General features: G+C 39.4%; 2 protein-coding genes and 1 pseudogene across 3 annotated transcripts; all 3 read left to right on the forward strand.

The window, feature by feature from the left end:
- The first annotated feature begins 8677 nt into the window (after nucleotides 1-8677).
- Nucleotides 8678-9784, forward strand: LOC102754034 (olfactory receptor 11H6). The gene has a single exon (XM_006756776.2). The coding sequence runs from the start codon at nucleotides 8678-8680 to the stop codon at nucleotides 9617-9619; it is 942 nt and encodes a 313-aa protein (XP_006756839.1). The 3' UTR covers nucleotides 9620-9784.
- Nucleotides 9785-16271: 6487 nt separating this feature from the next.
- On the forward strand, nucleotides 16272-17879 carry LOC102754304 (annotated as a pseudogene). Its single transcript, XR_435299.2, has one exon. The product of XR_435299.2 is annotated as a sodium/potassium-transporting ATPase subunit alpha-1 pseudogene (transcript).
- Nucleotides 17880-21527: 3648 nt separating this feature from the next.
- Nucleotides 21528-22534, forward strand: LOC102754591 (olfactory receptor 11G2). Its single transcript, XM_006756777.2, has one exon. The coding sequence runs from the start codon at nucleotides 21574-21576 to the stop codon at nucleotides 22528-22530; it is 957 nt and encodes a 318-aa protein (XP_006756840.1). The 5' UTR covers nucleotides 21528-21573; the 3' UTR covers nucleotides 22531-22534.
- Nucleotides 22535-22754: the final 220 nt, after the last annotated feature.

The raw sequence follows: 22754 nt of genomic DNA on the forward strand, positions 1-22754 counted from the left end.
TATTGTCTTCATTTCATCCTATCTACTATTTGCCATGGGTTTTGTGACATTTATTCTAAACTATAGGGTGCTCCTTAACATAAAACTTACTGAAGAAAAGTAAAAGCCACATTGGAAACTAATATTTGCCTTTTTGTTTCTTGTAGGGAAGAAAAGTAAACTGAAGATGAGATGTGACTCTTTCCAATGGAAAAGAAGTAACAACACAAATCCTCTCTGGAAGTTGGTGGCTATTATTATTTCTCACAACACTGCATTTGAATTTTTAAACTTACTGTCTAATTCCTGTCCTAGGCTTATGAAATGGTGTTGGTCACCCAAAAGTGAAATGCAGCCTTCAGATGCCCTGTTGGAAATGTTCCCTTTCTCCTCAGCCCTGGCACAGAGGCTGACTTCATTGACATGTGAAGGGGAGATGATACCCTGCCTGGTAGGTCAATCATGACACAAATCGTGATGAACTTGCTTGTTATTAATTTTTTCTAGACCTCTGATTGTTATTTCATGGGTATAAATGTTTTAAAGATCTGGGTGTTTCCAAATTACCTGCCAGAAAAATTATTTATGAGTTTATATTCTCTCCAACAATTCTTCTGAATAGCCTTTCATTGCACCTTCACCAACACTGCTATCATGATTATTTATCTGTGCTAATTTGAAAATCAAAAGAAAAATTATATTTTTCATACTTAAATTAGCAACCTTCATCCAGAAATATAGAGGTCATATAAACCTAACTCCCACAATCTACACTAGGATTTCATATTCACTTTTTAAAATGTCCCTTCACTTTACTGAGAAGAATAGTCCTAATTGTTAAGACATTTCAACATGCAGAAATATAAATATACATCCTTAAACATCCCTTGCATTGAAAAGTAAACAAGAATACAGTAGGCCCTCCATGAACTTTCACTCAGTTCTTAAAATGCTTTAGGCCAGCAATCAGCTATGAAGTTTAGAAGATAAGCTTGAAAAGACTGTACCCACCACATCAATATTCAATAAATGGTGGCTAAGTGATAGTTAATAGAAAATGAACTTAAATTCATGATGGACAGTAATAAAAAGTTAATGCTGATATTTAAAAACATTTTGCCAAAAATGTTATGAAGTATTGTTCTTTAATTACATAAGTACTGAAACTATATAAGATGGGTAGTGTTGTAGCCAGTTCTTAAATTTCCCAGGGTCAGAAATCCAAAGTCATATTGTCATCTTAGAAGTAACTCTAAGGAAATAAGTAACTGGAGGGAGAGAGAGGAAGAGACAAACATACTAAGAGACAAGTGAAATAAAGTGATTATAAAGAAAGAATGAGTTTCTCTAAGGAATTTAGTGAGCTTTTAGCTGGATTAATGCCTGAATAATAAAGTATTTCTATGTAATACCTTAATCAATAAAGAAAAGAAAAAAACCTGAAGAAAAAGAAAGAACGTATTTCTACCACCATCTGATAGCATTGTGGTGAAAGTCTCCTTATTTGCAAAGTTTATGAGATGAAAGGAAAAGACTAGGCCATGTCTTTCCTCTGGAGAGAGAAAGAGATGCAACCCATCAATTTAAAATAGAGTATGGACAGCTCCAAAGGAAGATCTTTCCAAAAGGAGAAGTACTTGAAATTAGTCTGAATTGATATGTGCTATAAGCATAAAACACATGCTGGATATTTTAGACCTGGTATTTAAAAATGCAAAAGAGCACATTGGTAGTTTTTAAAAGCAATTTCATGTTAAAATGACATTATCTGGGATAAATTGGGTTAAACAATATATATTATTAAAATAATTTCACCAGGAAAAGGAGGGATTGACATGACAATAAAATAAAACAGCACTCAATTATCCTATATAATAAAGAGCTATGTGCTAATTAGACTGGACGGCAGAAGGACCTTCAGGACGACCAGTGGGCGGGAGGTGGGGGGCAGGGCCGAGAGGCAGCCGGGCTGCTGCGAGGACCAAGCCCCTTGCACGAATTTCATGCATCGGGCCTCTAGTTTTAAATAAGCTTAAACTTTTAGACATAGGCAAATTATATCCCAGGGTGCAGAGCCAATTTACAGATATGATTTAAAAATCACTAATGGTGTCTTCAAAGAATCTTGGAGAATGAAAGAACATTTTTTAAAAACTGAACAAGGATACCAGTTTAAAGTCCAAAACTTGTTTTTAAATTTTTTTCATAAGCCATTTGTTTTATAATTTTTGCCAGAATGTTTTCCAGAAATACAAGGTCATTTTTATCACCTTTGTATTATTTATCTATTTTTAGTTTAGCTATCTTTCTACAATTGTTGATAATAGTAGGTGTTAACCTAGAAAAAGTTTTAAGTGATCTGAAAAACATTTTCTTATGTTCTACATAATATTTTAATCAAAGATGTAGGTGAAACACACAAGAAATTTTATCAAATTTATACTCAATAAAAATAGGAGGGAAGGCTAATATTTGAAAGTATTAAAATCTTAATAGACTGAAACACTTGGTGAAATTCAGTCATTAACATCTCTCACTTAAAAAAATAATGACTCAAGCATCAGATGGGGCCAATCTGGTTTTAAAGAAATCCTTGTGAACAAACTCTAAGGGCTTTGGTAAAATGATAATACAATAAAAGTAAAAGTATAAAGTTACTGCTAATGTCAACTAAAGTCGACATGACTTTCTAGAGATTACTAGAATACTACTGTGCACTGCGTCAGTCAAAGTATGAGGAACATTGTGTTTGGTTTTAGTAAGATCACATCTTAGAAAGCATAGAACAATCACAATAAGGCACCTAGGATGGTGAGCACCCTGGGAAGTATGTCATATTCAGTTGAAGGAACCAAGAGTGCTTAGTGTAAATAGAGAACACTCAAAGAACACATGTGTACCTTCCTCAAATACATTTTTTAATCTTTATTGTTGAAAGTATTGCATGTGCCCCCTTTTTCCCCCATTGACCTCTCCCATCCGCTCCCCGCCTCCCCCCGGGTCTTCAACACCCTGTTGTCTGTGTCTATGGGTTATGCATATACATATATGAATTCATTTGTTGATCTCTTCCCCTCCCCACCCTCCCCTGCCTTTCCTCTGAGGTTTGACAGTCTGTTTAATGTTCCTCAAATATTTTTTAAGTGCTACTATGTAGACTTATTCTGAGCAATCAGTATAATGTGGTTGAAAGAATTCAATATGCCTAGCACTGCTACTTGTGGCTTTCATATGGCTCAGTCACTACCTCTGTAATTGTTAGAAGAGTAAGAAAGAGAATGCATGTTCAAAATCCTAACAGAGTCTGCATATGATGGTCACATAGTGTTAACCTCTCTTCCCTGAGGCAGAAGTAAGACCAACAGGATAAATCAAGATGGCAAAATTACCCAGGAATGTAAGAGAGAACAAGGAAGTTTATTACAACTTCTAAAAATGAAAGCTGTTTGCCTTTCAGCAAGCACTTTGTCATGGATTATTCCAGCAGAAGCTAGATAACCAACTAGCAAGAAGGTAGAAGAGAGAGGGTCTTACTGCTGATTGAAGGAGAGCTTTAGAGAACCCCTTAAATCTCTTCCTGCTCCAAGATTCAGTGAGTTCAGATCAGTAAGAAAATGTGATTTTGTATATCCATTCTAATCCATGATATCTCTGAGACTAGTGAATATGAGCAATACATTATTCCAAGAAACAGAAGGCTTGACTTGACAGATTTTTTATTTCCTCCAGAGTACAGGAGAAAACATGTGAACATGGAACAGAACTCAACTACTCCCTTAAGTGAGTCCTTAGGACATAACACATTGACTCAATCATCCTTTATACTACAAAAACAATTGGAAAATAAAGACTCAGGAAGGCAGTGGTAGAAATGAAATAGCATCTAATTAGTGAAAAATTCTTAAATGATGAAAATAATGATAAATCAAAGGCTCCAACAAATAGAATTATAACATCCCAGAATATAAGGAAATGTGTGGCTGTATCCCTTTTCCATGTCTCCTCAGTATCTATCATTGCTTCCTAGTTTATTTTCTCTATTTTTTAAATCTTCTTTTTATTTTACTTCATTTATCTTGATTTTGTGTAAATGGATGAATGGTGATTTGCCTCAGGTTATGGGTAATAATGGGGAGCTGAATATTGCAGATCATACAGGTCAGGTATGATCTGCAGTTATAGGTAAAATAACTCTACCTATAACTGCCTCTCTGCCCTACTCATGTCAGTTTATTTGAGGGGGACCACCTCTCCTCTCTTTTTGTTAAATTACTGCCATGAAATAACACCTTCAACATCTCATTTTCAATGGCCAATTGATGCCATTTTATGACCATACTTGGGAATACATTCAGTTCAGCTCTTGAAATATGTATATGCTTTATAACTTATTACAAAAAATAAGATATATAAAAATGAAAAGAACGTAATTCTACCTAAGTGGTATGATTGGGGGTATTAGGAAGACCTCACTTCTTCCCTTCAAATGATGTGTCACACTAGCTATAGTTACTCATTTTATTAATCTAATTAACTTTTTTTCCCTGCAGTAAGGGACATTTTGGACATTATTCTGGAGGTCCTCTAAAGCAGTAAAAAAAAAAAAAAAATCTGTAAAGTAAGAGCCAAAAGCATGGAATCTTGTCCTGACCCTGTCATTCACTAGTTTGGGTTTAACCTCTCCCAGTCTTTAATCTCCTCATATATAAAATAGAACCCATAATCCTATCATTCCCCTACTGAGTAATTAAGAAAACCCTTCCCAAAACAAAATACATGTTAGACATAAGGATTAACTTGTTCAAAACTAATCCCTTTCAAATTGCCCTCCCAAAGAGGAAGTTGCCTCCTGTTAACCTCCATGGAAATGGAGCAACTGCTGCCCAGTGGTTAAGGCAATTACTTTCTCTGTCACGTGGCTGATGTAAAGAATCCTGCTGTTTGCTTTATCATTTCCTACAACTGCAGCTGCAAAGCTTGAACCACAGCCCCCAATCACACCAGGAGAAGATCTGGTGTCCCCTTTTCCCCCAGCCACAAGCTCTGAGCCTGGGAACAGGACTAGAGCCAAGTTTTCTTCATCTTGACATTAAAATAGCATTAAGGAAGAGGTTAGCACTTCCCTAATGACACAGTTATCTGAAAACTCACAGTTCAAAGGTTGTGGTGCTCTCTTGGAATGGAGTATCCTAGATCTCTGTGTGCCACTGTAGTTACAATGAGCAAAAGGGACCTGCACACCTGTGACAGGTCTGCAAGTTTCCGCCAGTAAATGCCGCTCCAATAAATTTGGTGAGTGTGCCATCTGCTAAAATCTTCACAGATGCTGGATTTAAGCCTATGCATGCGTTTATTGGATTTCTTTGTCCCCGGATAAGAAAACCTGAACAGAGAATGTGAACTCTGAGCACTTAAAATGGAAAAGCAGGGCGGGGGGGGAGGGGGGGAGAAAGAAAAAGAGATGAAGCAAAGATGTAAGCCCATATTCCAAACTTCATCTAGATTAAACTTTTGCCTAGGCCAAAGCCTATATTTCAGAAATACTTCTCTCTATTCCCCTTTATTCAAAATAGTTAGGCTTTCTCCAGGGCTGAATAAACCACAAAATTAAAGAACACCAGGAAGAAAAAAGATTGCACCAAAAACCTGATTTTCATAAGGCTGCCTATGTTGAAATAATATCTGTTGGCGCTCCTCTGTTATGAACATTTGAGCACAGCTGATCCTCATTTCCCAGGAAATCCCACAGGTGTGTGTGGAGAGTGGGGATGAAGTGTGGGAAGGATCACTAAGGAAGCTTGGCAGATTCTACTAGGTGGCCTTAATACAATCTACAGTGTAACTATCAGGGAAATGATCCTATCATTTATTTTTTTTATTAAATTTACTAGAAGCCCGGTGCACGGGGTCCCTAAGCCTGGCCGGTGATCAGGGCCGATCTGTGGGGTGACCAGCAACGTGATTGGGGGACCCCCGCTGGCACCCACCTTTGACAGCCTGGGGCCTGCGGGTTGGGGGCAGCTCCTGCGTTGATCATCTGCCCCCTGGTGGTCAGTAAGCATCATAGTGACCGATTATTGCATCATTTGGCCGATTTGCATATTAGGCTTTTATTATATAGGATTAGAGGCCCGGTGCATGAAATTCATGCATGGGTGGTCCCTCAGCCTGGCCTGTGCAATCTTGCAATCTGGGACATCCCTCTCGCAATTTGGGACCGCTGACTCCTAACCACTCACCTGCCTGCGTGCCTGCCTAATCACCCCTAACCACTCTGCCTGCCTGTCTGATCACCCCTAACTGCTCTACCTGCCTGCCTGATTGCCCCTAACCATTCTGCCTGCCTGCCTGATCACCCCTAACCACTCTGCCTGCCTACTTGATCACCTCTAACGGATTGCCTGCCTGCCTGCCTGATGGCCCCTAACTGCTTGCCTGTCTGCCTGCTCAGTGCATATCATAGCAACTGGTAGTTCCACTGTTCAGTCAATTTGCATATTAACCTTTTATTATATAGGATTGGGGCAACATTGGTTAATAAGATTTTATAGGTTTCAAGTATACATTTCTATGATACATTATCTGCATATCACATTGTATGCCCACCACCCAAAATCAAATCTTCTTCTGCCACCATATATTTGACCCCCTTTACCCTTTACTATCCCCCATCCCTTTTCCCTCAGGGAACCACCATACTGTTGTCTGTGTCTATGAGTTTTTGTTTGTTTTTCTTGTTTGTTCATGTGTTGCTTTCAGTTTTATATCCCACATATAAGTGAAATCATATAGTTCTCAACTTTTTCTGTCTGACTTATTTTGCTTAGCATGGTATTCTCAAGGTCCATCCATGCTTCTCAAATGGCAGTATTTCATCTTTTCTTATGCCTGAGTACTAATCCATTGTATATATGTATCACATCTTTATCCACTCATGTATTGAAGGACACTTCAGTTGTTTCCATGTCTTGGCCACCATGAATAATGATCATTGAAAACTATAATGGTAATCCCTACAAGGAAGGCAGTCAATACAGAATAAAATGAGCACTCTGGTGTGTTTGATGGGTAAAAAATTGTCTTAAAAGGAAGCTTATTAGGGAGTTGTAATGGTTGTGGTCTGCGAGGACTGAGGAGTGCCCTCTTATTCATACACACACCCATATAAACATAGCTAAGGATATCCAACTGATGGTTTAGGTCCACTCCATCTCCCAAGGCTACCAGACTGTGAGAGGGTGCAGGCCAGGCTGAGGGATGCCCCCCCCCAAGTGCACAAATTTCATGCACCAGGTCTCTAGTAATAACATAAAATTCCTGAATGGTTTTTAATAATTTACATTTCTATAACATTTTATAATTTGTAAACTGCTTTTGTACATATCATTTTATGCAATTCTCATACCATCCTTGCTATGGAGGTATTATTATTCATATTTTACAGAGCAAGTAACATAGTCTCAGAACTTAAGTCTGTCCCTGAGGAAATGCTCCTTGAGAAGTGGGAGAGCCAAGACCTGTAATCCCAAAGCCCGTGCTCAGTTATGCCCAAACCCGAGCTGGAGCCCAGAAATCTACACCTTTCAACAGTTCCTCCATAAAATTCCAATAATATCAAAGTCTGGAGCCAATGTACCACACCATCCTACAAAGAGAGAAATCTATATCTATAAAAGCCTAAGTGACCAAACAACCAAACGACTGGTCAACCGATCTCTATGATGTGCACTGACCACCACACTCAACACAGGAGCTGCCCTCTGGTGGTCAGTGCACTCCCACAGCAGGAGCGCCACTCAGCTGACTGACAGGTGCCAGCCGTAGGGTTCATGGCTGATGAGCCTCTCCCACCGCCGCTGCAGCGCTACCAAGTGACGATGGCAGGTGTAGCAGGGCCGGGATGAGAGGGAGCAGTCTGGGCATGGGCTCCTCCACAGCCACCTGCCACTTTATGCACTACTACATCCCTAGGGGGATGTTGGACTGCCGGTTTCAGCCCAATCTTCGGCCTATCCTGCAGGGACCGAGCCTCTAGTATACTAATAATGGCCTATAAATGGTCACTTAATATAGCTAAACTGTAACTTGCTTAAAGTCACTCTGTAGTTATTTTCACTCCTGGCTATCTCATGCTCCTTCCGTTATGTCACTTACCTGATATCACTGTTTTGTTCAGTATATTTGTCAGTTCTAGTTGTTTCAGGATTGAATTGCCCATGTTAAAGTTTACATCTCATTTTTAAAGTTTATCTTTATTGTTGAAAGCATTACAGATGTCCCCTCTTCTTTCCTCCATTGTACATCTCAAGTTAGCTTTAGCCAGCCACCTATCTGTATCGTATAGACCAATGTTCTTCAGAGTTGGGTGTACCAGGAAACCCAATGAAGGATGCAGAAAGGAAGTATCTGAATTCCTATTTTTATTTTAATTCTAAGAAAGTTTTTGTCAAAATATTTACCAATATTTACTATAGTGATTGATAGTAGTTTGTATACAGTTTAAAAGCAAATAGTCATATATAAGATACTGTACTCAACAACTGTATTGTTGGGGTGCCCAATTAAAAACAGAAACCACTGGTCTAGACCCCTTTCCCTATGATCAGGAAAATGTGCTCACTCTCCTGGGGAAGAATCAGGAGGCAAAATTCTCTTTGTATATGTAATTTCTGTCGTAATCCTCACAGGATGGAAGAAAATGACCTCAGAGCCCAGTAACATTTCTCACACTGTGAGTGAGTTTATTCTCCTGGGCTTCTCTTGCCGCTGGGAAATACAGATCCTCCTCTTTTCCATATTCTTAGTAACTTACGTCCTGACCCTCTTTGGAAACATGGCCATCATGTGTGCAGTGCGCTGGGACCACCGGCTCCACACCCCAATGTACATTCTGCTAGCTAACTTCTCCTTCCTGGAGATCTGCTATGTCAACTCTGATGTGCCCAACATGCTGGCCAACTTCCTCTCCAAGACCAAAACTATCTCCTTTGCGCGATGCCTGCTCCAGTTGTACTTCTTCTTCTCACTGGGCACAACCGAATGCTTATTTCTCTCCATCATGGCCTATGACCGGTTCCTGGCCATCTGCCGCCCCCTGCACTACCCCACCGTCATGACTATTAAGTTCTGCAGCAGCCTGGTTGTTTTTTGCTGGGTGTATGGATTCCTCTGGTTTCTGATTCCGGTGATACTCGTCACACAGCTACCATTTTGTGGCCTGAATGTGATTGATGACTTTCTGTGTGACCTGGGTCCTCTGCTGGCCCTGGCTTCAACCTGTGCCCCAATTCCAGGGACTGTTCTTATGTGTGGCACCATGAGCTCCCTCCTCATATTTGCCACCTTTTTCTACATTATTGGCTCCTATACGCTGGTGCTGAGGGCCGTAATCCAAGTCCCCTCTGTTGCTGGCCGAAAGAAGGCCTTCTCCACCTGCTCCTCACACCTGGCCGTTGTGTTTTTATTCTATGGTTCTGTGATGATGACATATGTAAGCCCAGGGACCGGACAAGCAGAGAGCATGCAGAAGTTCACAACTTTGTTCTACTCAGTTTTGACCCCTTTTTTCAACCCCATGATCTACAGCCTTCGGAATAAAGAAATGAAGGATGCCCTGAAGAAAGTTCTAAGAGGTTCCTAAAATTGGTCTGTGACTTAGTGACTTATTCCCCAATGAATTCAAACTGTGAGTCTCCTGTCAGTGAACTTAAGAAACTGGAAAATAGGTGTGAACTTTTTGAAGGAGCCATTTCAAAATCCGAAGTGCCAGGACACTAATGAAGTCTTTCCTTGGGCAGAATTAATTGCCTCTTCCATAGTACATTACTTATACTTCTACTTAACATGTCCTTTCTTCTTTCTTGTATTATAGTTAGCTGTTCACAAAACCATCTCTACATGCCTCCCCATCCTTATTAGACTGTGAATTTCTTAAGAGCAGAGACTATGCTTTATGTATTTCTATATTCCCAGAACCTAGCACAAAAATGTCAATAATGTCAATTTAAATAAAAATATATATACTATTCATATTTCCTCATTAGACAATCATTCCTGACATTCAGGACAATATATAAAGAAACTATACAAATTCTGTAACAATCTGTATTTTATATGTCCTATGGATGAAAAGAACTTTCCTAAAAAAATGTGAGATTGACCTGAATTGGTTGGACTAATCATTACATGATAATCCAATCAATGGAAAAGTCTCACCAGATGAAAATTAATGTCTAAGAAATTATCTGCTTCCTGCCCTTCACCAATCCCTTTTACCTAATCAGGTAACTACTTTATTTCATTTTCTTTTTACTAACCATACTTCCACTACTGCATATTTTAAAACATATTATGTAACCCTTATCACTGAAATATGGTTTGGGGATCATTAGCCAGGCATCACTAGGAAACATTTATTTATTTATTTTTATTGAAAACTATTTTTCTTCATTTTTTAAATTTTATTTTTCAATTACAGTTTACATTCAAAATTACACAGCATGATTAGGTGAGATCTAGCTCTGGGATAAAATGTGGTTTCAACATATGCAAGTCAATAATTATGATCCTTCACATTGACAAACGGAAGAAGAAAAATCATATAGTCCTCTCAGTAAATACAGAAAAGTATTTGACAGAAAATTTAATCATGCATGAGTTTTAAATACTTCCAACAAATTAGGTATAGTAGAAACATACCTCAACGTAATAAAGGCCATATGAGATAAACCCACAGCTAACATCATATTCAAAGGTGAAAGCTGGGAGCTCTTCCTTTATATTCAGGAACGAGACAAGAGTGTCAATTCTCAGTATTCTTATTCAACTCTAGAGGCCCAGTGCACAGATTCGTGCACTGGTGGGGCCCCTCGAACTGGCCTGTGGGCATTGGGCTGAAACCGGCTCTCTGACATCCCCTGAGGGTCCCAAATTGTGAAAGGGTGGCTCGCAGGTGATGCACCCTGGAATCGGGCTTCCTTCTCTTTGTTCCTGGGTGCATCACCCAAGAACCACAGCTGCCAAGTCACCACAGTTCGGCAGCTCCTGTGTTGTGGTCAGTGGGCTTCATAGCTACCAGTCGGAGTGTCTGCCCCCTGGTGGTCATTGTTCATTATAGCTACTGGTCCAACGGTCACTTAGGCATATATATAATTGCTCTGGCTAGGACTATTACTGGAAGTCCTAGCCAGACCAATTAAACAAGAAGAAATAAAAAGCATCCAAATTTGAAAGAAATAAAACTGTATTGGTTGCAGATGACATGATCTTACCAAAATAAATAAATAAATACATACATAAGTAAATAAATACAACTTTTAAAAACATCCTAAATACTCCACCAAAAAACTGTTAGAACTAAAAAACTATTTCAATAAGGTTCAGTAATACAAAACAATATACAAAAATCAGTTGTGTTTTTATACACTAACAGCATACTACCCAAAAAAAGAAATTACAAAACAATCCCATTTACAATAGCATAATGAAAAATACATAGGAGTAAATTTAACCAAGAAAGTAAAAATTTGTACACTAAAAATGATGAAACATTAATGAAAGAAACTGAATAAGAGGCAAAAAATGGAAACATATCCTGTTTGGGTAGATTGGAAGAATTAATATTGTTAAAGTCTATAACACTCAAAACAATCTATAAATTCAATACAAACCCTATCAAAATTCCAATGGCATTTTTTACAAAAATAGAAAAAATCATTTTAAAATTTTTATTAAAACCATGAAAATCCTGAACAGCCAAAACAATCCTGAGAAAAAAGAACAAAGCTGGGGGGCGGGGGCAGGGTGAAGACGTCAATGGCGGGGGGGAGGGGACAAAGGGCACATCTGTAATACTTTCAACAATAAAGAGAAAAAAATAGAAAAATAACAATAAATTAATTGTCTAGCTAAAAAAAAAGAACAAAGCTAGAAGTATCACACATGCTTATATCAAACTCTACTGTAAAGCTACAGCGATCAAAAGAGTAGCACTAGCATAAAAACAGACTCATAAACCAATGTAATAGCATTGAAAGGCCAGATAAAACCCATACTTATGTGGTAAACTAATCATGACAAAGATGCAAAGAATACACAATGAAGAAAGGGTAATCTCTTCAATAAATATCAACTTGTAAAAGAATAAAATTGGGATATCTTACATTAAAATTAATTCAAAATAAACTAAAGACTTACATGTAAGGCCTGAAACTATAAACGCCAAGAAAAAAATACAAGGAGAAAGCTCCTTGACATGATATCAAAATCACAAGCAACTGCCTGGCCAGTGTGGCTTAGTGTTGAGCATCAGCCCATGAACCACGAGGTCAGGGTTCAATTCCCAGTCAGGCACATGCCCAGGTTGCAGGCTCAATCCCCAGTAGGGGGTGTACAGGAGGCAGTCCATCAATGATTCTCTCTCATCATTGATGTTTCTATCTCTCTCTCCTCCCCTCCTCTCTCTGAAATCAATAAAAACATCGTTTTTTAAAAAATAACAAACGCATAAAAAGATGGGGGTGGGGGAAACTACACCAAACTAAAACATTTCTGTAGAGCAAAGGAAACAACAAGCAAAATGAAAGGCAACCTCTGCAATGGGAGAATAATTGCTAACCATGTCTAATAAGGGGTTCATTCCAACATATATAAAGAAACCCTATAACTCAATAGCAAAAGTAGACATATAACCTTATTAAAAATGGGCGAAGGACCTGAAAAGTCCCTTTCCAAAGAAGATATGCAAATGGCCAACAGATATAGGGGAAAAAATGCTCATCATCACTAATCATCTGGGAAATGCAAATCAAAACCATAATGAGATATTACCTAACACATGATATAATGTGTTAAAATAAAATAAAATAAAAAGAGAGAGATAGCAAATGCTAGTAAGAATATGAAGAAGCATTATTTACAATAGACAAGACATGGAAACAACCTACGTGAATAAATGGATAAAGTTGTGGAATACAGATGCAATGAAGTTTTACTCAGATCTAAAAATAGAATGAACTTTTGGCAAGCTGATTTTGCTTCTGTTTGTTTGTTTTCCAACACATGGACTTTAATCAGATTTCACCCATTGTTTTACTAATCTTGTGTAGTAAGAATTTTTGAGGGATAGCATTTAAGCCAAGATCACCTGTTACACTTCAGTTTGTCATGTCTCTTTAGCCTGCTTTCATCTGAATCAGTCTTAGTCTTTCTTTATCCTTTAGCTTTGACATTTTGAAAAGATGGGGCCAGTTATTTTGTAGAATGCCCCTCAATTTGGTTCATCTGATACTTCAGTAGAGTCCGGTTATGCATAGTTGGCAAGAATACCGCAAAAGTGATGCTGTGTTCTCCTCATTGATCCTATCAGGTGGCAGATGATTGTGACTTGTTCCTATATTGGTGATATTAGCTCCATCACCAAATCCTGGACATGTCCTCCAACTTTCTCTAATGTAAATTACTATTTTCCCATCTGTAATTAACAACTAACCTGTGGGGAGATTATTTGAACTTATGTGACTATCCTTACAGAACATTACTGTAAGGATTGCCAGATAGTGGTTTTTAAACTCTATCATCCCTTCTGCATTTATTACTTAACATTTTACTGTAAGGGTCTTTCCTTCTTCCTTACTTATTTACTTTTGTTTATATGGATCCATGGTTTCTGATTTCATTCAATCGGTTGTAACTCATTATTATTATTACTTATTTTGAAGCTCAGATTGCCCCAGATTTGGCCAGTGGGAAGCTCCTTTCAGCTAACTTCTACGACTGTAATTTTTTGAGAAAATTATTACTTCTATCACAAGGTGGTCCAGGCTTACTATCCCAAACGTAGCTCTGGACTCAGCCATTTTGCTAAGGTCCCCTTTTCTTTTTCATGAAGAGTGATATTTGAACCTGAGATCACTAGGTGTGTTCATAGCTACTAAGGTGTCATTGCTCGTCCTTTTAGTGGACAAACTGTGGAAAATAGCCATTTCATATTATTCTTTTCTTTCACCATTTTATATTTATAGCTCCTTTCTCTCACCATGAGAAGTCTGGCTCCTAAGAAAATAAATATATTTACTTCTTTGCACAATTCTATAATGTACATAAACTTGTTTCAGAATTACTATACCCATACCACTATTAACAATAAACATACTAACTTATTTAGCTAAATTAAAGTTTTCTTTGGAGTTCGTTTGGTTCTTTTATCTTCAGACTGAGAGGGGTGAAAGTACTGTAGCTAAAATTTACCTGGACTCGTCCTTTTTCACTTTTCTGTAATATGATTGTTACCTATTTGATATACAGTTTAAGTTTATTTGATTGTTTGTTGCCAACTTTGAAGTTTAAAAAAAATCCTTGTTGATTTAACTTTTGTCATTTTAATTATGATGTTATATTATGTTATAATATGATGTTATAATATGTTAATTATGATGTGTGTTGGTGTGGATCTTTTTAGGTTCATCTTATTTGGTGCTCTCTGCACTTCCTGGACATGGATGTCTGTTTCCTTTACCAGGTTGGGGAAGTTTTCATGCATTATTTCTTTAAGTACATTTTTTGGGTCACTTTTTCTCTCTCTCTTCTCCTTCTGGTACCCCTATAATGTGAATGTTGGTACGCCTGATGTTGTCCTAGAGGTTCTTTAAACTTCCTCATTTTTTTTTCTTTTTTTTGTTTCCTGTTCCAAGTGGGTGTTTTTTGCTACCTTGTCTTCCAAATCTCTTATTTGACCCTCTGCTTCATCTAATGTGGTGTTGATTTCCTCTAATGGATTCTTCATTTCAGTTATTGTATTCGTCATTTCTGACTGGTTCTTTTTTATGTTTTCTATCCCAATTTTTGTTTCCTATCTCTTTGTTAAACTTCTCACTAAATTCATTGAGCATACTTATAATCAGTGTTTTCACCTATGCACACTGCACATATCTTATTTTGAAGTAAAAAAATAAAATGGGAACAAATACAATATTTGTATTTGCATGTGGCCCGCGGGGTGTAGTTTGAGGACCCCTGATTTAGACAGAGGAGTGACCTTGTGTAGGAGCTACCCCTTTGTAGACTGTGTGTGCTGGGTGTCTTTGATGGACCAGCTGGAGCATGGGTGGGTCACTGGGGGCAAACCTTACCAGGGCCTGGAGTGGTAGCTGGAATGGAGAGGGGCCAAGGGCAAGCTGCACTGGGACACTCTTGACAGGCCACTTGGAGTTGTAGGTGGAGTGGGCTCAGGCCTTAGGTAGTGCCAAGGGCAAGTCACACCAGGACCTGGAGCTAAAGCTGGATTGGTGTGACTTGTAGGGATTCCCAGAAGTAAGCTACTGGGACTGTACCTGAAGCTGATGTGGTCTACAGGAAGTCCAGGGGACAAGCCACACCTGGGAAGGAGCTGTAGCTAGAACTACAGTTGAGGAAAGTCACATGGCTAGAATCTGGAGCTAGAGCAGGCTGCAGAGAGACCTGCTTCTGTGTCATCTCTCTCTCGTGTGCAGAAGCTGTTCAGTTGGCCTTCAGTTTTTCTTCAGGGGAATGCTCTGTCTTCAGATGTAAATTAGATGTGTTCCTAGAAGGAGGTGAGTTCAGGATCATCCTATGCCACCAGCTTAGACTGAAAGCCAAGCTAATTTTTAAATTCATGTCGGAATGCAAAGAACTTAGACTAGACAAAACGAAGTTGGAGGAGTAACACTATCTGATTTTTAAAAGCTTATTATAAAATTTTAATGATCAAAACAATGTGGCATTGACATTAAGTTGAACAAATAGATCAATGGTACAAATAGAGAATCCAGAAATAACACCATATACATGGAAAGCTGATTTTTAACAAAGGTGCAAAAGCAATTCAGTGTGGAAAGGAGAGCATTTTTCATAAATTGTGCTGGAATAATTAGATATTCATATCAAAAAAATAAACTTTAATATTTCAACAGCTCACAAAATACACAAAAAATGGCTTAAATTGTTTGTAGGTTATTAAACCTAAAACTATAAAATATCTAAAAGAAAATATAAGGGAAAATCTTTGTGACTCTGGCTTAGGCAAAGATTTCTTAAACACATCACCAGAAGCACAATCCATAAAAGAACAAAGTGATAAACTGGACTCGAATCAAAATTTAAAATATTTGCTCTTCAAAAGACACTATTAAGAGAATGAAGAGGGAGCTGCGGGGGTAGTCTGGGGCACGGAACAGTGGCGGGGGAGGAGCAGACACTGGGCAGCAACAGTGGTAGCAACTCTGGAGGCGGAGGCGGCATTGGCCCAACCTCCCCTCCATCCCACCCCATGGCAGCCAGAGCTCCCACCTCGCCTCTCCCTAGTTGCACCTGTTCGCCCTGCTCTCTTGTTTCCTCTGATTCTCCAGCAGCAGGGCCCAGTGCCGGGTGCCGACCACCGCCACCATGGGGAAGTGGGTTGGACGTGACAAATATGAGCCTGCGGCCGTTTCAGAGCATGACAAGAAAAGGCCAAGAAAGAGAGGGATATAGATGAGCTGAATAAAGAAGTGTCTATGGATGACCATAAACTTAGCCTTGACGAACTTCATCGCAACTACGGAACAGATCCTGGCTCGAGCTGGTCCCAACGCCCTCACTTCGCCTCCCACCACCCCCGAGTGGGTCAAATTCTGCCGGCAGCTGTTTGGGGGGCTCTCAATGTTACTGTGGATTGGAGCGATTCTCTTTCTTGGCTTATGGCATCCAAGCTACCACGGAAAAGGAACTTCAGAGTGATAATCTGTACCTCGGTGTGGTGCTGTCTGCTGTCATCATCATCACTGGCTGGTTCTCCTACTATCAAGAAGCTAAGAGCTCAAAGATCATGGAATCCTTCAAAAACATGGTTCCACAGCAAGCCCTGGTGATTTGAAATTGTGAGAAAATGAGCATAAACACGGGGGAGGTGGATGTTGGGGACTTGGTAGAAATAAAAGGCGAGGATTGGATCCCTGCTGACCTCAGGATCGTATCTGCCACCAGCTGCAAGGTGGATAACTCCTCACTCACCGGTGAATCAGAGCCCCAGGCCAGGTCTCTGGACTTCACGAATGAAAACCCCCTGGAGACAAGGAACATTGCCTTCTTTTCAACCAACTGCATCGTCATGTACACTGGAGACCACAGTGTCATGGGAAGAATGGCCATGCTGGCCTCTGGGCTGGGAGGCAGCCAGACTCAGCACTGCAGAAATCGAATGTTTTAGTCCACTCATTACGGTGTGGCCGTGTTCCTGGGGGTGTCTTTCTTCATCCTCTCACTGATCCTTGAATATACCAGGCTTGAGACCATCATCTTCCTCATTGATATCGTTGTAGCCAATGTGCCCGAAGGTCTGCTGGCCACTGTCGGTGTTTCTGACCCTCACTGCCTAACGCATTGCCCAGAAAAACTGCTTAATGAAGAACTAAGAGGCTGTATCCACATCCACCATCTGCTCCCATAAAACTTGAACTCTGACTCAGAACCAGATGGCGGTGGCCCACATGTGGTTTGGCAATCATATCCACAAAGCCGACACCACGGAGAATCAGAACAGTGTCTCCTTCACCAAATCTTCAGCTACCTGGCTCGCCCTGTCCAGAATCGCAGGGCTTTGTAATAGAGCCGTATTTCAGGCCAACCAGGAAAACCTGCCTATCCTGAAGTCAGCTGTGACTGGCGAGCCTGCGAGTTGGTACTCAAAGTGTATCGAGCGGTGTTGTGAGTCCTTGAAGGAGATGAGAGAGCGGTACCCCAGAATCATCGAGATACCCTTCGACTCCACCAACAAGTACCAGTTGTCCATTCGCAAGAACCCCAACACGGCTGAGCCCCTGCTGGTGATGAAGGGGGCCCCAGAGAGGATCCTGGACCGCTGCAGCTCCATCTTGCTCCACAGCAAGGAGCATGGTACAACATGACTAAATCTCAAAATAATTTTACTGAGTTAAAAAAAAAAAACAACTACCCCTCCCCCCAAAAAAGAATAGAAATGGTACGATACCATTAATATAAAGCAGTAGAAAATACAAACTCATCTATAATTGAGAGAAAGATCAGCAGTTATCTGGGGCGTGACAGATTTTACTTGTGAGATTATGTCCAATAACAGAACAGCATGACCTATCTGCGAGTGGCAGACCAGCTTATAATAATTTTGAGGCCTAGTTGTGAATGTCAGGTCCATTATGAGCATCTGGAGCTGCTTTTATCTCCTTCAGGTTTGTAAAATTTTTCATTGACCACATAGTAAGCACTTAGGGGAGTTAGAGACAGACTTACTGGTGTGTTAATTCATCAAACAATCAATCAATTGATTTGTTAACACTAGTATTTAATTCTATCTGTGAGAGGTTTAAAGCAAAGAAAAGGCATCATTTAAACTTGAACAGAAGAAAAATAAAAAAATAAAAACAGAAATTGAGGCAGGCCCCAAGGGAAGTAAATAACAAGCATAGAGGTGTCTCTTGACACTGTTCCTTTTAGGAAGCGGTAAAGGAATCCTCAAGGACCAGGAAGAACAGGGCTTACTTCCTGGCAGGCTCTGCTTATAATGCCTCCCCCCTTCAGCAGACACAATCTAGGATCCTTATCGTAACCATTTCCCCTCTTTTCTCCTCTGCAATTATTGCCAAGAAGACTATCTCTTCTCTCTATGAAAGTAAAAGAGAAACTTTTGAGAAGTTTCAGTTTGGAATTTCCTTTGCTGATCTAGGTAATAAGGTTATGTAGTGTTTAGACGAGTAAAAAATATAATCTACTAGTCTTTACTGATAGCTCTCTTTGAAGTTGCTATGATCATATACATATAACCAATATTTCTTAAGCATGGGTCAGGCAATTATCAAGATATTTCCACAGATATTTACCTCATTCAGTAATCTTTATAACAGCCCTTTGAAGAAGGCATAATTATGCCCATTTTATAGCTTAGAAATCTGAATATTAATTTCCTATAACTAGTTAAAAAAATCTCTTGACTCTAAATTCAATGCTTTTTCTATTATATCCAGCTGCCTACCACTCATCCCAAACTTGAAAATTTACTTTACTTTTAAGTATTTTCCAGAAATAGATTTCCCAGTGTTACAGATGTGGCAGCCCCCTCACAAACTAGCTAAAGGAAATTACTGAGTTGTCATGAAACATCTCTGGACTGGCTGTGGAGAGAGGGCCAACAAATGAACATACCAAGATTTCTACTGTACTGAACTTTGAAGGAAAATTAAATTATCAGGGAATGTCTTCCTCACACTGACGTAAACTACCTCAACCTTTCTGGAATTGACTAATTTAACAAGTAAACCAAAAAAAAGTGATTGTTGTTAGTTGACTCATACTTGTGTGCACAGAGCCTTCAGCAATGGATGAAGGATGACTCAACCAGCCTAAGGTGAGTAACAATACAGTCTGGTTAAATATATTCAATTGAGCATAAAATGGTGATGGCCATTCCTGTATTCTAGAATACCTCCCTGTTTTCTTAAACAGCTTTGTAAGACTTTCTGACAGAGTTATTCTGAGAGGGAATGGTTTTACTCAAAAGTCTAACATTATCATTTGTTTTGAGTTGGTTTTGTTTTGTTGGTTTTGTTTTTTCATTTTTAAGGCATACTCTGCTGCTGTGTGGAAATGGAGGGGACAAAGGTAAGGAGAGGCGAGGAGCTCTGTTAGGATGCTTCCGCAGAAGTCCAAGGAAGAAAGGATGATAATTTGAACTTGGGAGATGACAGTGAAGACAAAGAGAAGTGAATTATATGTCATATTTTAGAAACAAGAGCATCTTGCTGGTGAGTTGAATGTGAAGGGTAAAATAAAGGAAGACATAGAACAATAGACTAGAGCAGGAAAATAAGTCCTTGAATATTAACTAAACTATTCAAAGTGCTAAAAATATTTTGAGATGATGGACAAAGTTATTATCACACAAAAATAAACATTTAGAAACACCCTGCAGAACACTTTGATTAAAGATGCCCCAACCAGCCCTCGCTGGTTTGGCTCAGTGAATAGAATGTCAGCCTGAGGACTGAAGGGTCCCAGAGTTGATTCTGGTCAAGGGAACATGCCCAGTTGCTGGCTTGATCCCCAGTATGAACAATGCAGGAGGCAGCTGATCAATGATTCTCTCGCATCATTGACGTTTCTAACTCTCTCTCCCTCTCCCTTCCCCTCTGAAATCAATAAAAATATATTCTTTTAAAAAAGAAAGCTGCCCAATAATTAGTAACAAATTATTTTGACCTATTGAAGACTAAATGACTTTCCTCTCAGTTGGGGGTAAACCTATAGGCCTAAAAGGGACTTTTTAACATTATGGTATTTAAAGTCCATAAGTGACCTTCACATGTTATAGCAAATATTTTGAGTCACTCCTACAATTCATTAGTAGTTGATGTATTCTCATGGCCCCAACATTTGTTAACAGCCCCATTCAAAAAATGGGGCATTTGGGAAAATGGTTGCCTCAGAAAAGACCACATTCTGAATATTTTCATCCTGAATGAGACTAATGTGAAATAATGGAAATATTTATTAAATATTTTATGTCTGGTTTAAGTTCACTTTCAAAAAAGATGACTCTTTGGTATCTGAAACTTAATCTCAGTCCATAGTCACATATGCTTAAAATGGAAAAAAGAGGAAAGGGCATATAGAAAGTGTAAGTTTATGGTACAAGAACCAAAACCAGTTCATCCCACAGCTAAGCCACTAAAAGACCCAAGGCGATATAAGTTAATACATAGACTAGCAGGATCATGGTAAATGTTATTGGCCACATGCGTCACCCATGTCATAGAAATGTAAAATCCAAAACTAGATCTGGCTCAGAGAGGGAGGCTTTTGTACATATTTTATAAGTTCCAAAATATTATTCAGTTTGCTGGTCCCCTGTCACACATTTTCATGCTGTCCAAAAGCAAACAAAGAAGTACCTTATAGTCAACTAGCTCTCCCTTGGTACCTTCTGCCATTTATCCAGGGAGGTCTTACTGTTTTTAAATATTCCAAAGAGACCACTAGCAGACTCCTTGGATAACCATGCCAACACTTGAAATTTCCTTATTATTGATTAATTGATGTTATATTCAAGATAATGGAAAAATAAGTTATTTTTCATGTTTCTATTTACAGAAGCTATAATAGCCAAAACCAAGATCTAGATGCAGAATTATTTAGCAAAGGTTGGGGTAGGGGTTTTTTTTACTCAGAAAAACATAAAGTCATTATGCAAATGTGTAACCATCCAAAGTCATTCTGCCTTGACGTGATTAAGAGAGAGAGCAAAAAATTTAAAGTTTTCTCTTCTTTACAAGTGTTCTGCTACAGGTATCTTAACATTAGATCCATAACATCAGGATGCACAGTTTATATGGATTTTTCAGCAACATATTACCAACCTAGACAATCAGAGACCTATTTCAGCAAGATCAGATTAGTGCTAGTCTACCCTGGATAAACCAGGATAGTATTTCAGGTTTGGAAAAAAATAGTAACTATTGATATGTAAGTGTTTATTGCATTCCCCATGGTGGTGTCAATACATACCTGGGTCCCCATGTATGTATATACAGTCATTCAATGATTTGATGGTCTTTTGCAGCTCACAGACCCATGAAATTTTTCAACAACTCCAGCACCATCACTGGCTTCATCCTCCTGGGCTTCCCTGGCCCCAGAGAGAAGCAGGTCCTCCTCTTTGTGCTCTTCTCTGTTGTCTACCTCCTGACCCTCATGGGCAATGGTTCGATCATCTGTGCTGTGCGCTGGGATCAGAGACTTCACACCCCCATGTACATCCTGCTCGCCAACTTCTCCTTCCTGGAGATCTGGTATGTCACCTCCACTGTCCCCAACATGTTGGCTAACTTCCTCTCTGACACCAAGGTCATCTCCTTCTCTGGGTGCTTTCTCCAGTTCTATTTTTTCTTCTCCTTGGGTTCTACAGAATGCTTTTTCTTGGCTGTTATGGCATTTGATCGATACCTTGCCATCTGCCAGCCTCTACACTACCCAACCATTATGACTGGACGTCTCTGCACCAATCTTGTGGTCAGCTGCTGGGTACTTGGCTTCCTCTGGTTCTTGATTCCTATCACTATTATTTCCCAAATGTCCTTCTGTGGCTCCAGGATCATTGACCACTTCCTGTGTGACCCAGGTCCCCTGTTGGCCCTCACCTGTACCAGATACCCTGCAATAGAGTTAACTAGCTCCACCTTAAGTTCTCTGCTCTTATTTATTCCCTTTATTTGTATCATGGTGTCCTATGCTCTGGTTCTACAAGCTGTGTTGAGGGTTCCCTCAGCAGCTGGACGAAGAAAGGCTTTCTCCACCTGTGGATCCCATCTGGCTGTGGTTTCTCTTTTCTATGGCTCAGTGATGGTCATGTATATAAGCCCAACATCAGAACATAAAGCTGGAATGCAGAAGATAATGACTTTGCTTTATTCTGTAGTTACCCCACTCATTAACCCTGTAATATATAGCTTGAGGAACAAAGATATGAAACATGCGATAAAGAAATTATTTGGGATAGAAACAGAGGCACGGATACATGAAACAGTCTGACAGCTGTCAGAGGGAAGGTTGAGAGGACTGAATGAAAGAAGATGAAGGGATTATCCAAAGAATATATATGCATAACTCATAGACACAGACAACAGTATGGTGATGTCAAGAGGGAAGGGGGGGCTAGGTAGAAGGGGTAAAGGGGAGGAATGGGGACATCTGTAATAGTGTCAATAATAAAAATAAAGAAAAAGAAATTATTGGGGACATAAGAGTCTTGATTT

Source organism: Myotis davidii, unplaced genomic scaffold (genome assembly GCF_000327345.1).
Source record: "Myotis davidii unplaced genomic scaffold, ASM32734v1 scaffold594, whole genome shotgun sequence".
Classification (NCBI taxonomy): Eukaryota; Metazoa; Chordata; class Mammalia; order Chiroptera; family Vespertilionidae; genus Myotis; species Myotis davidii.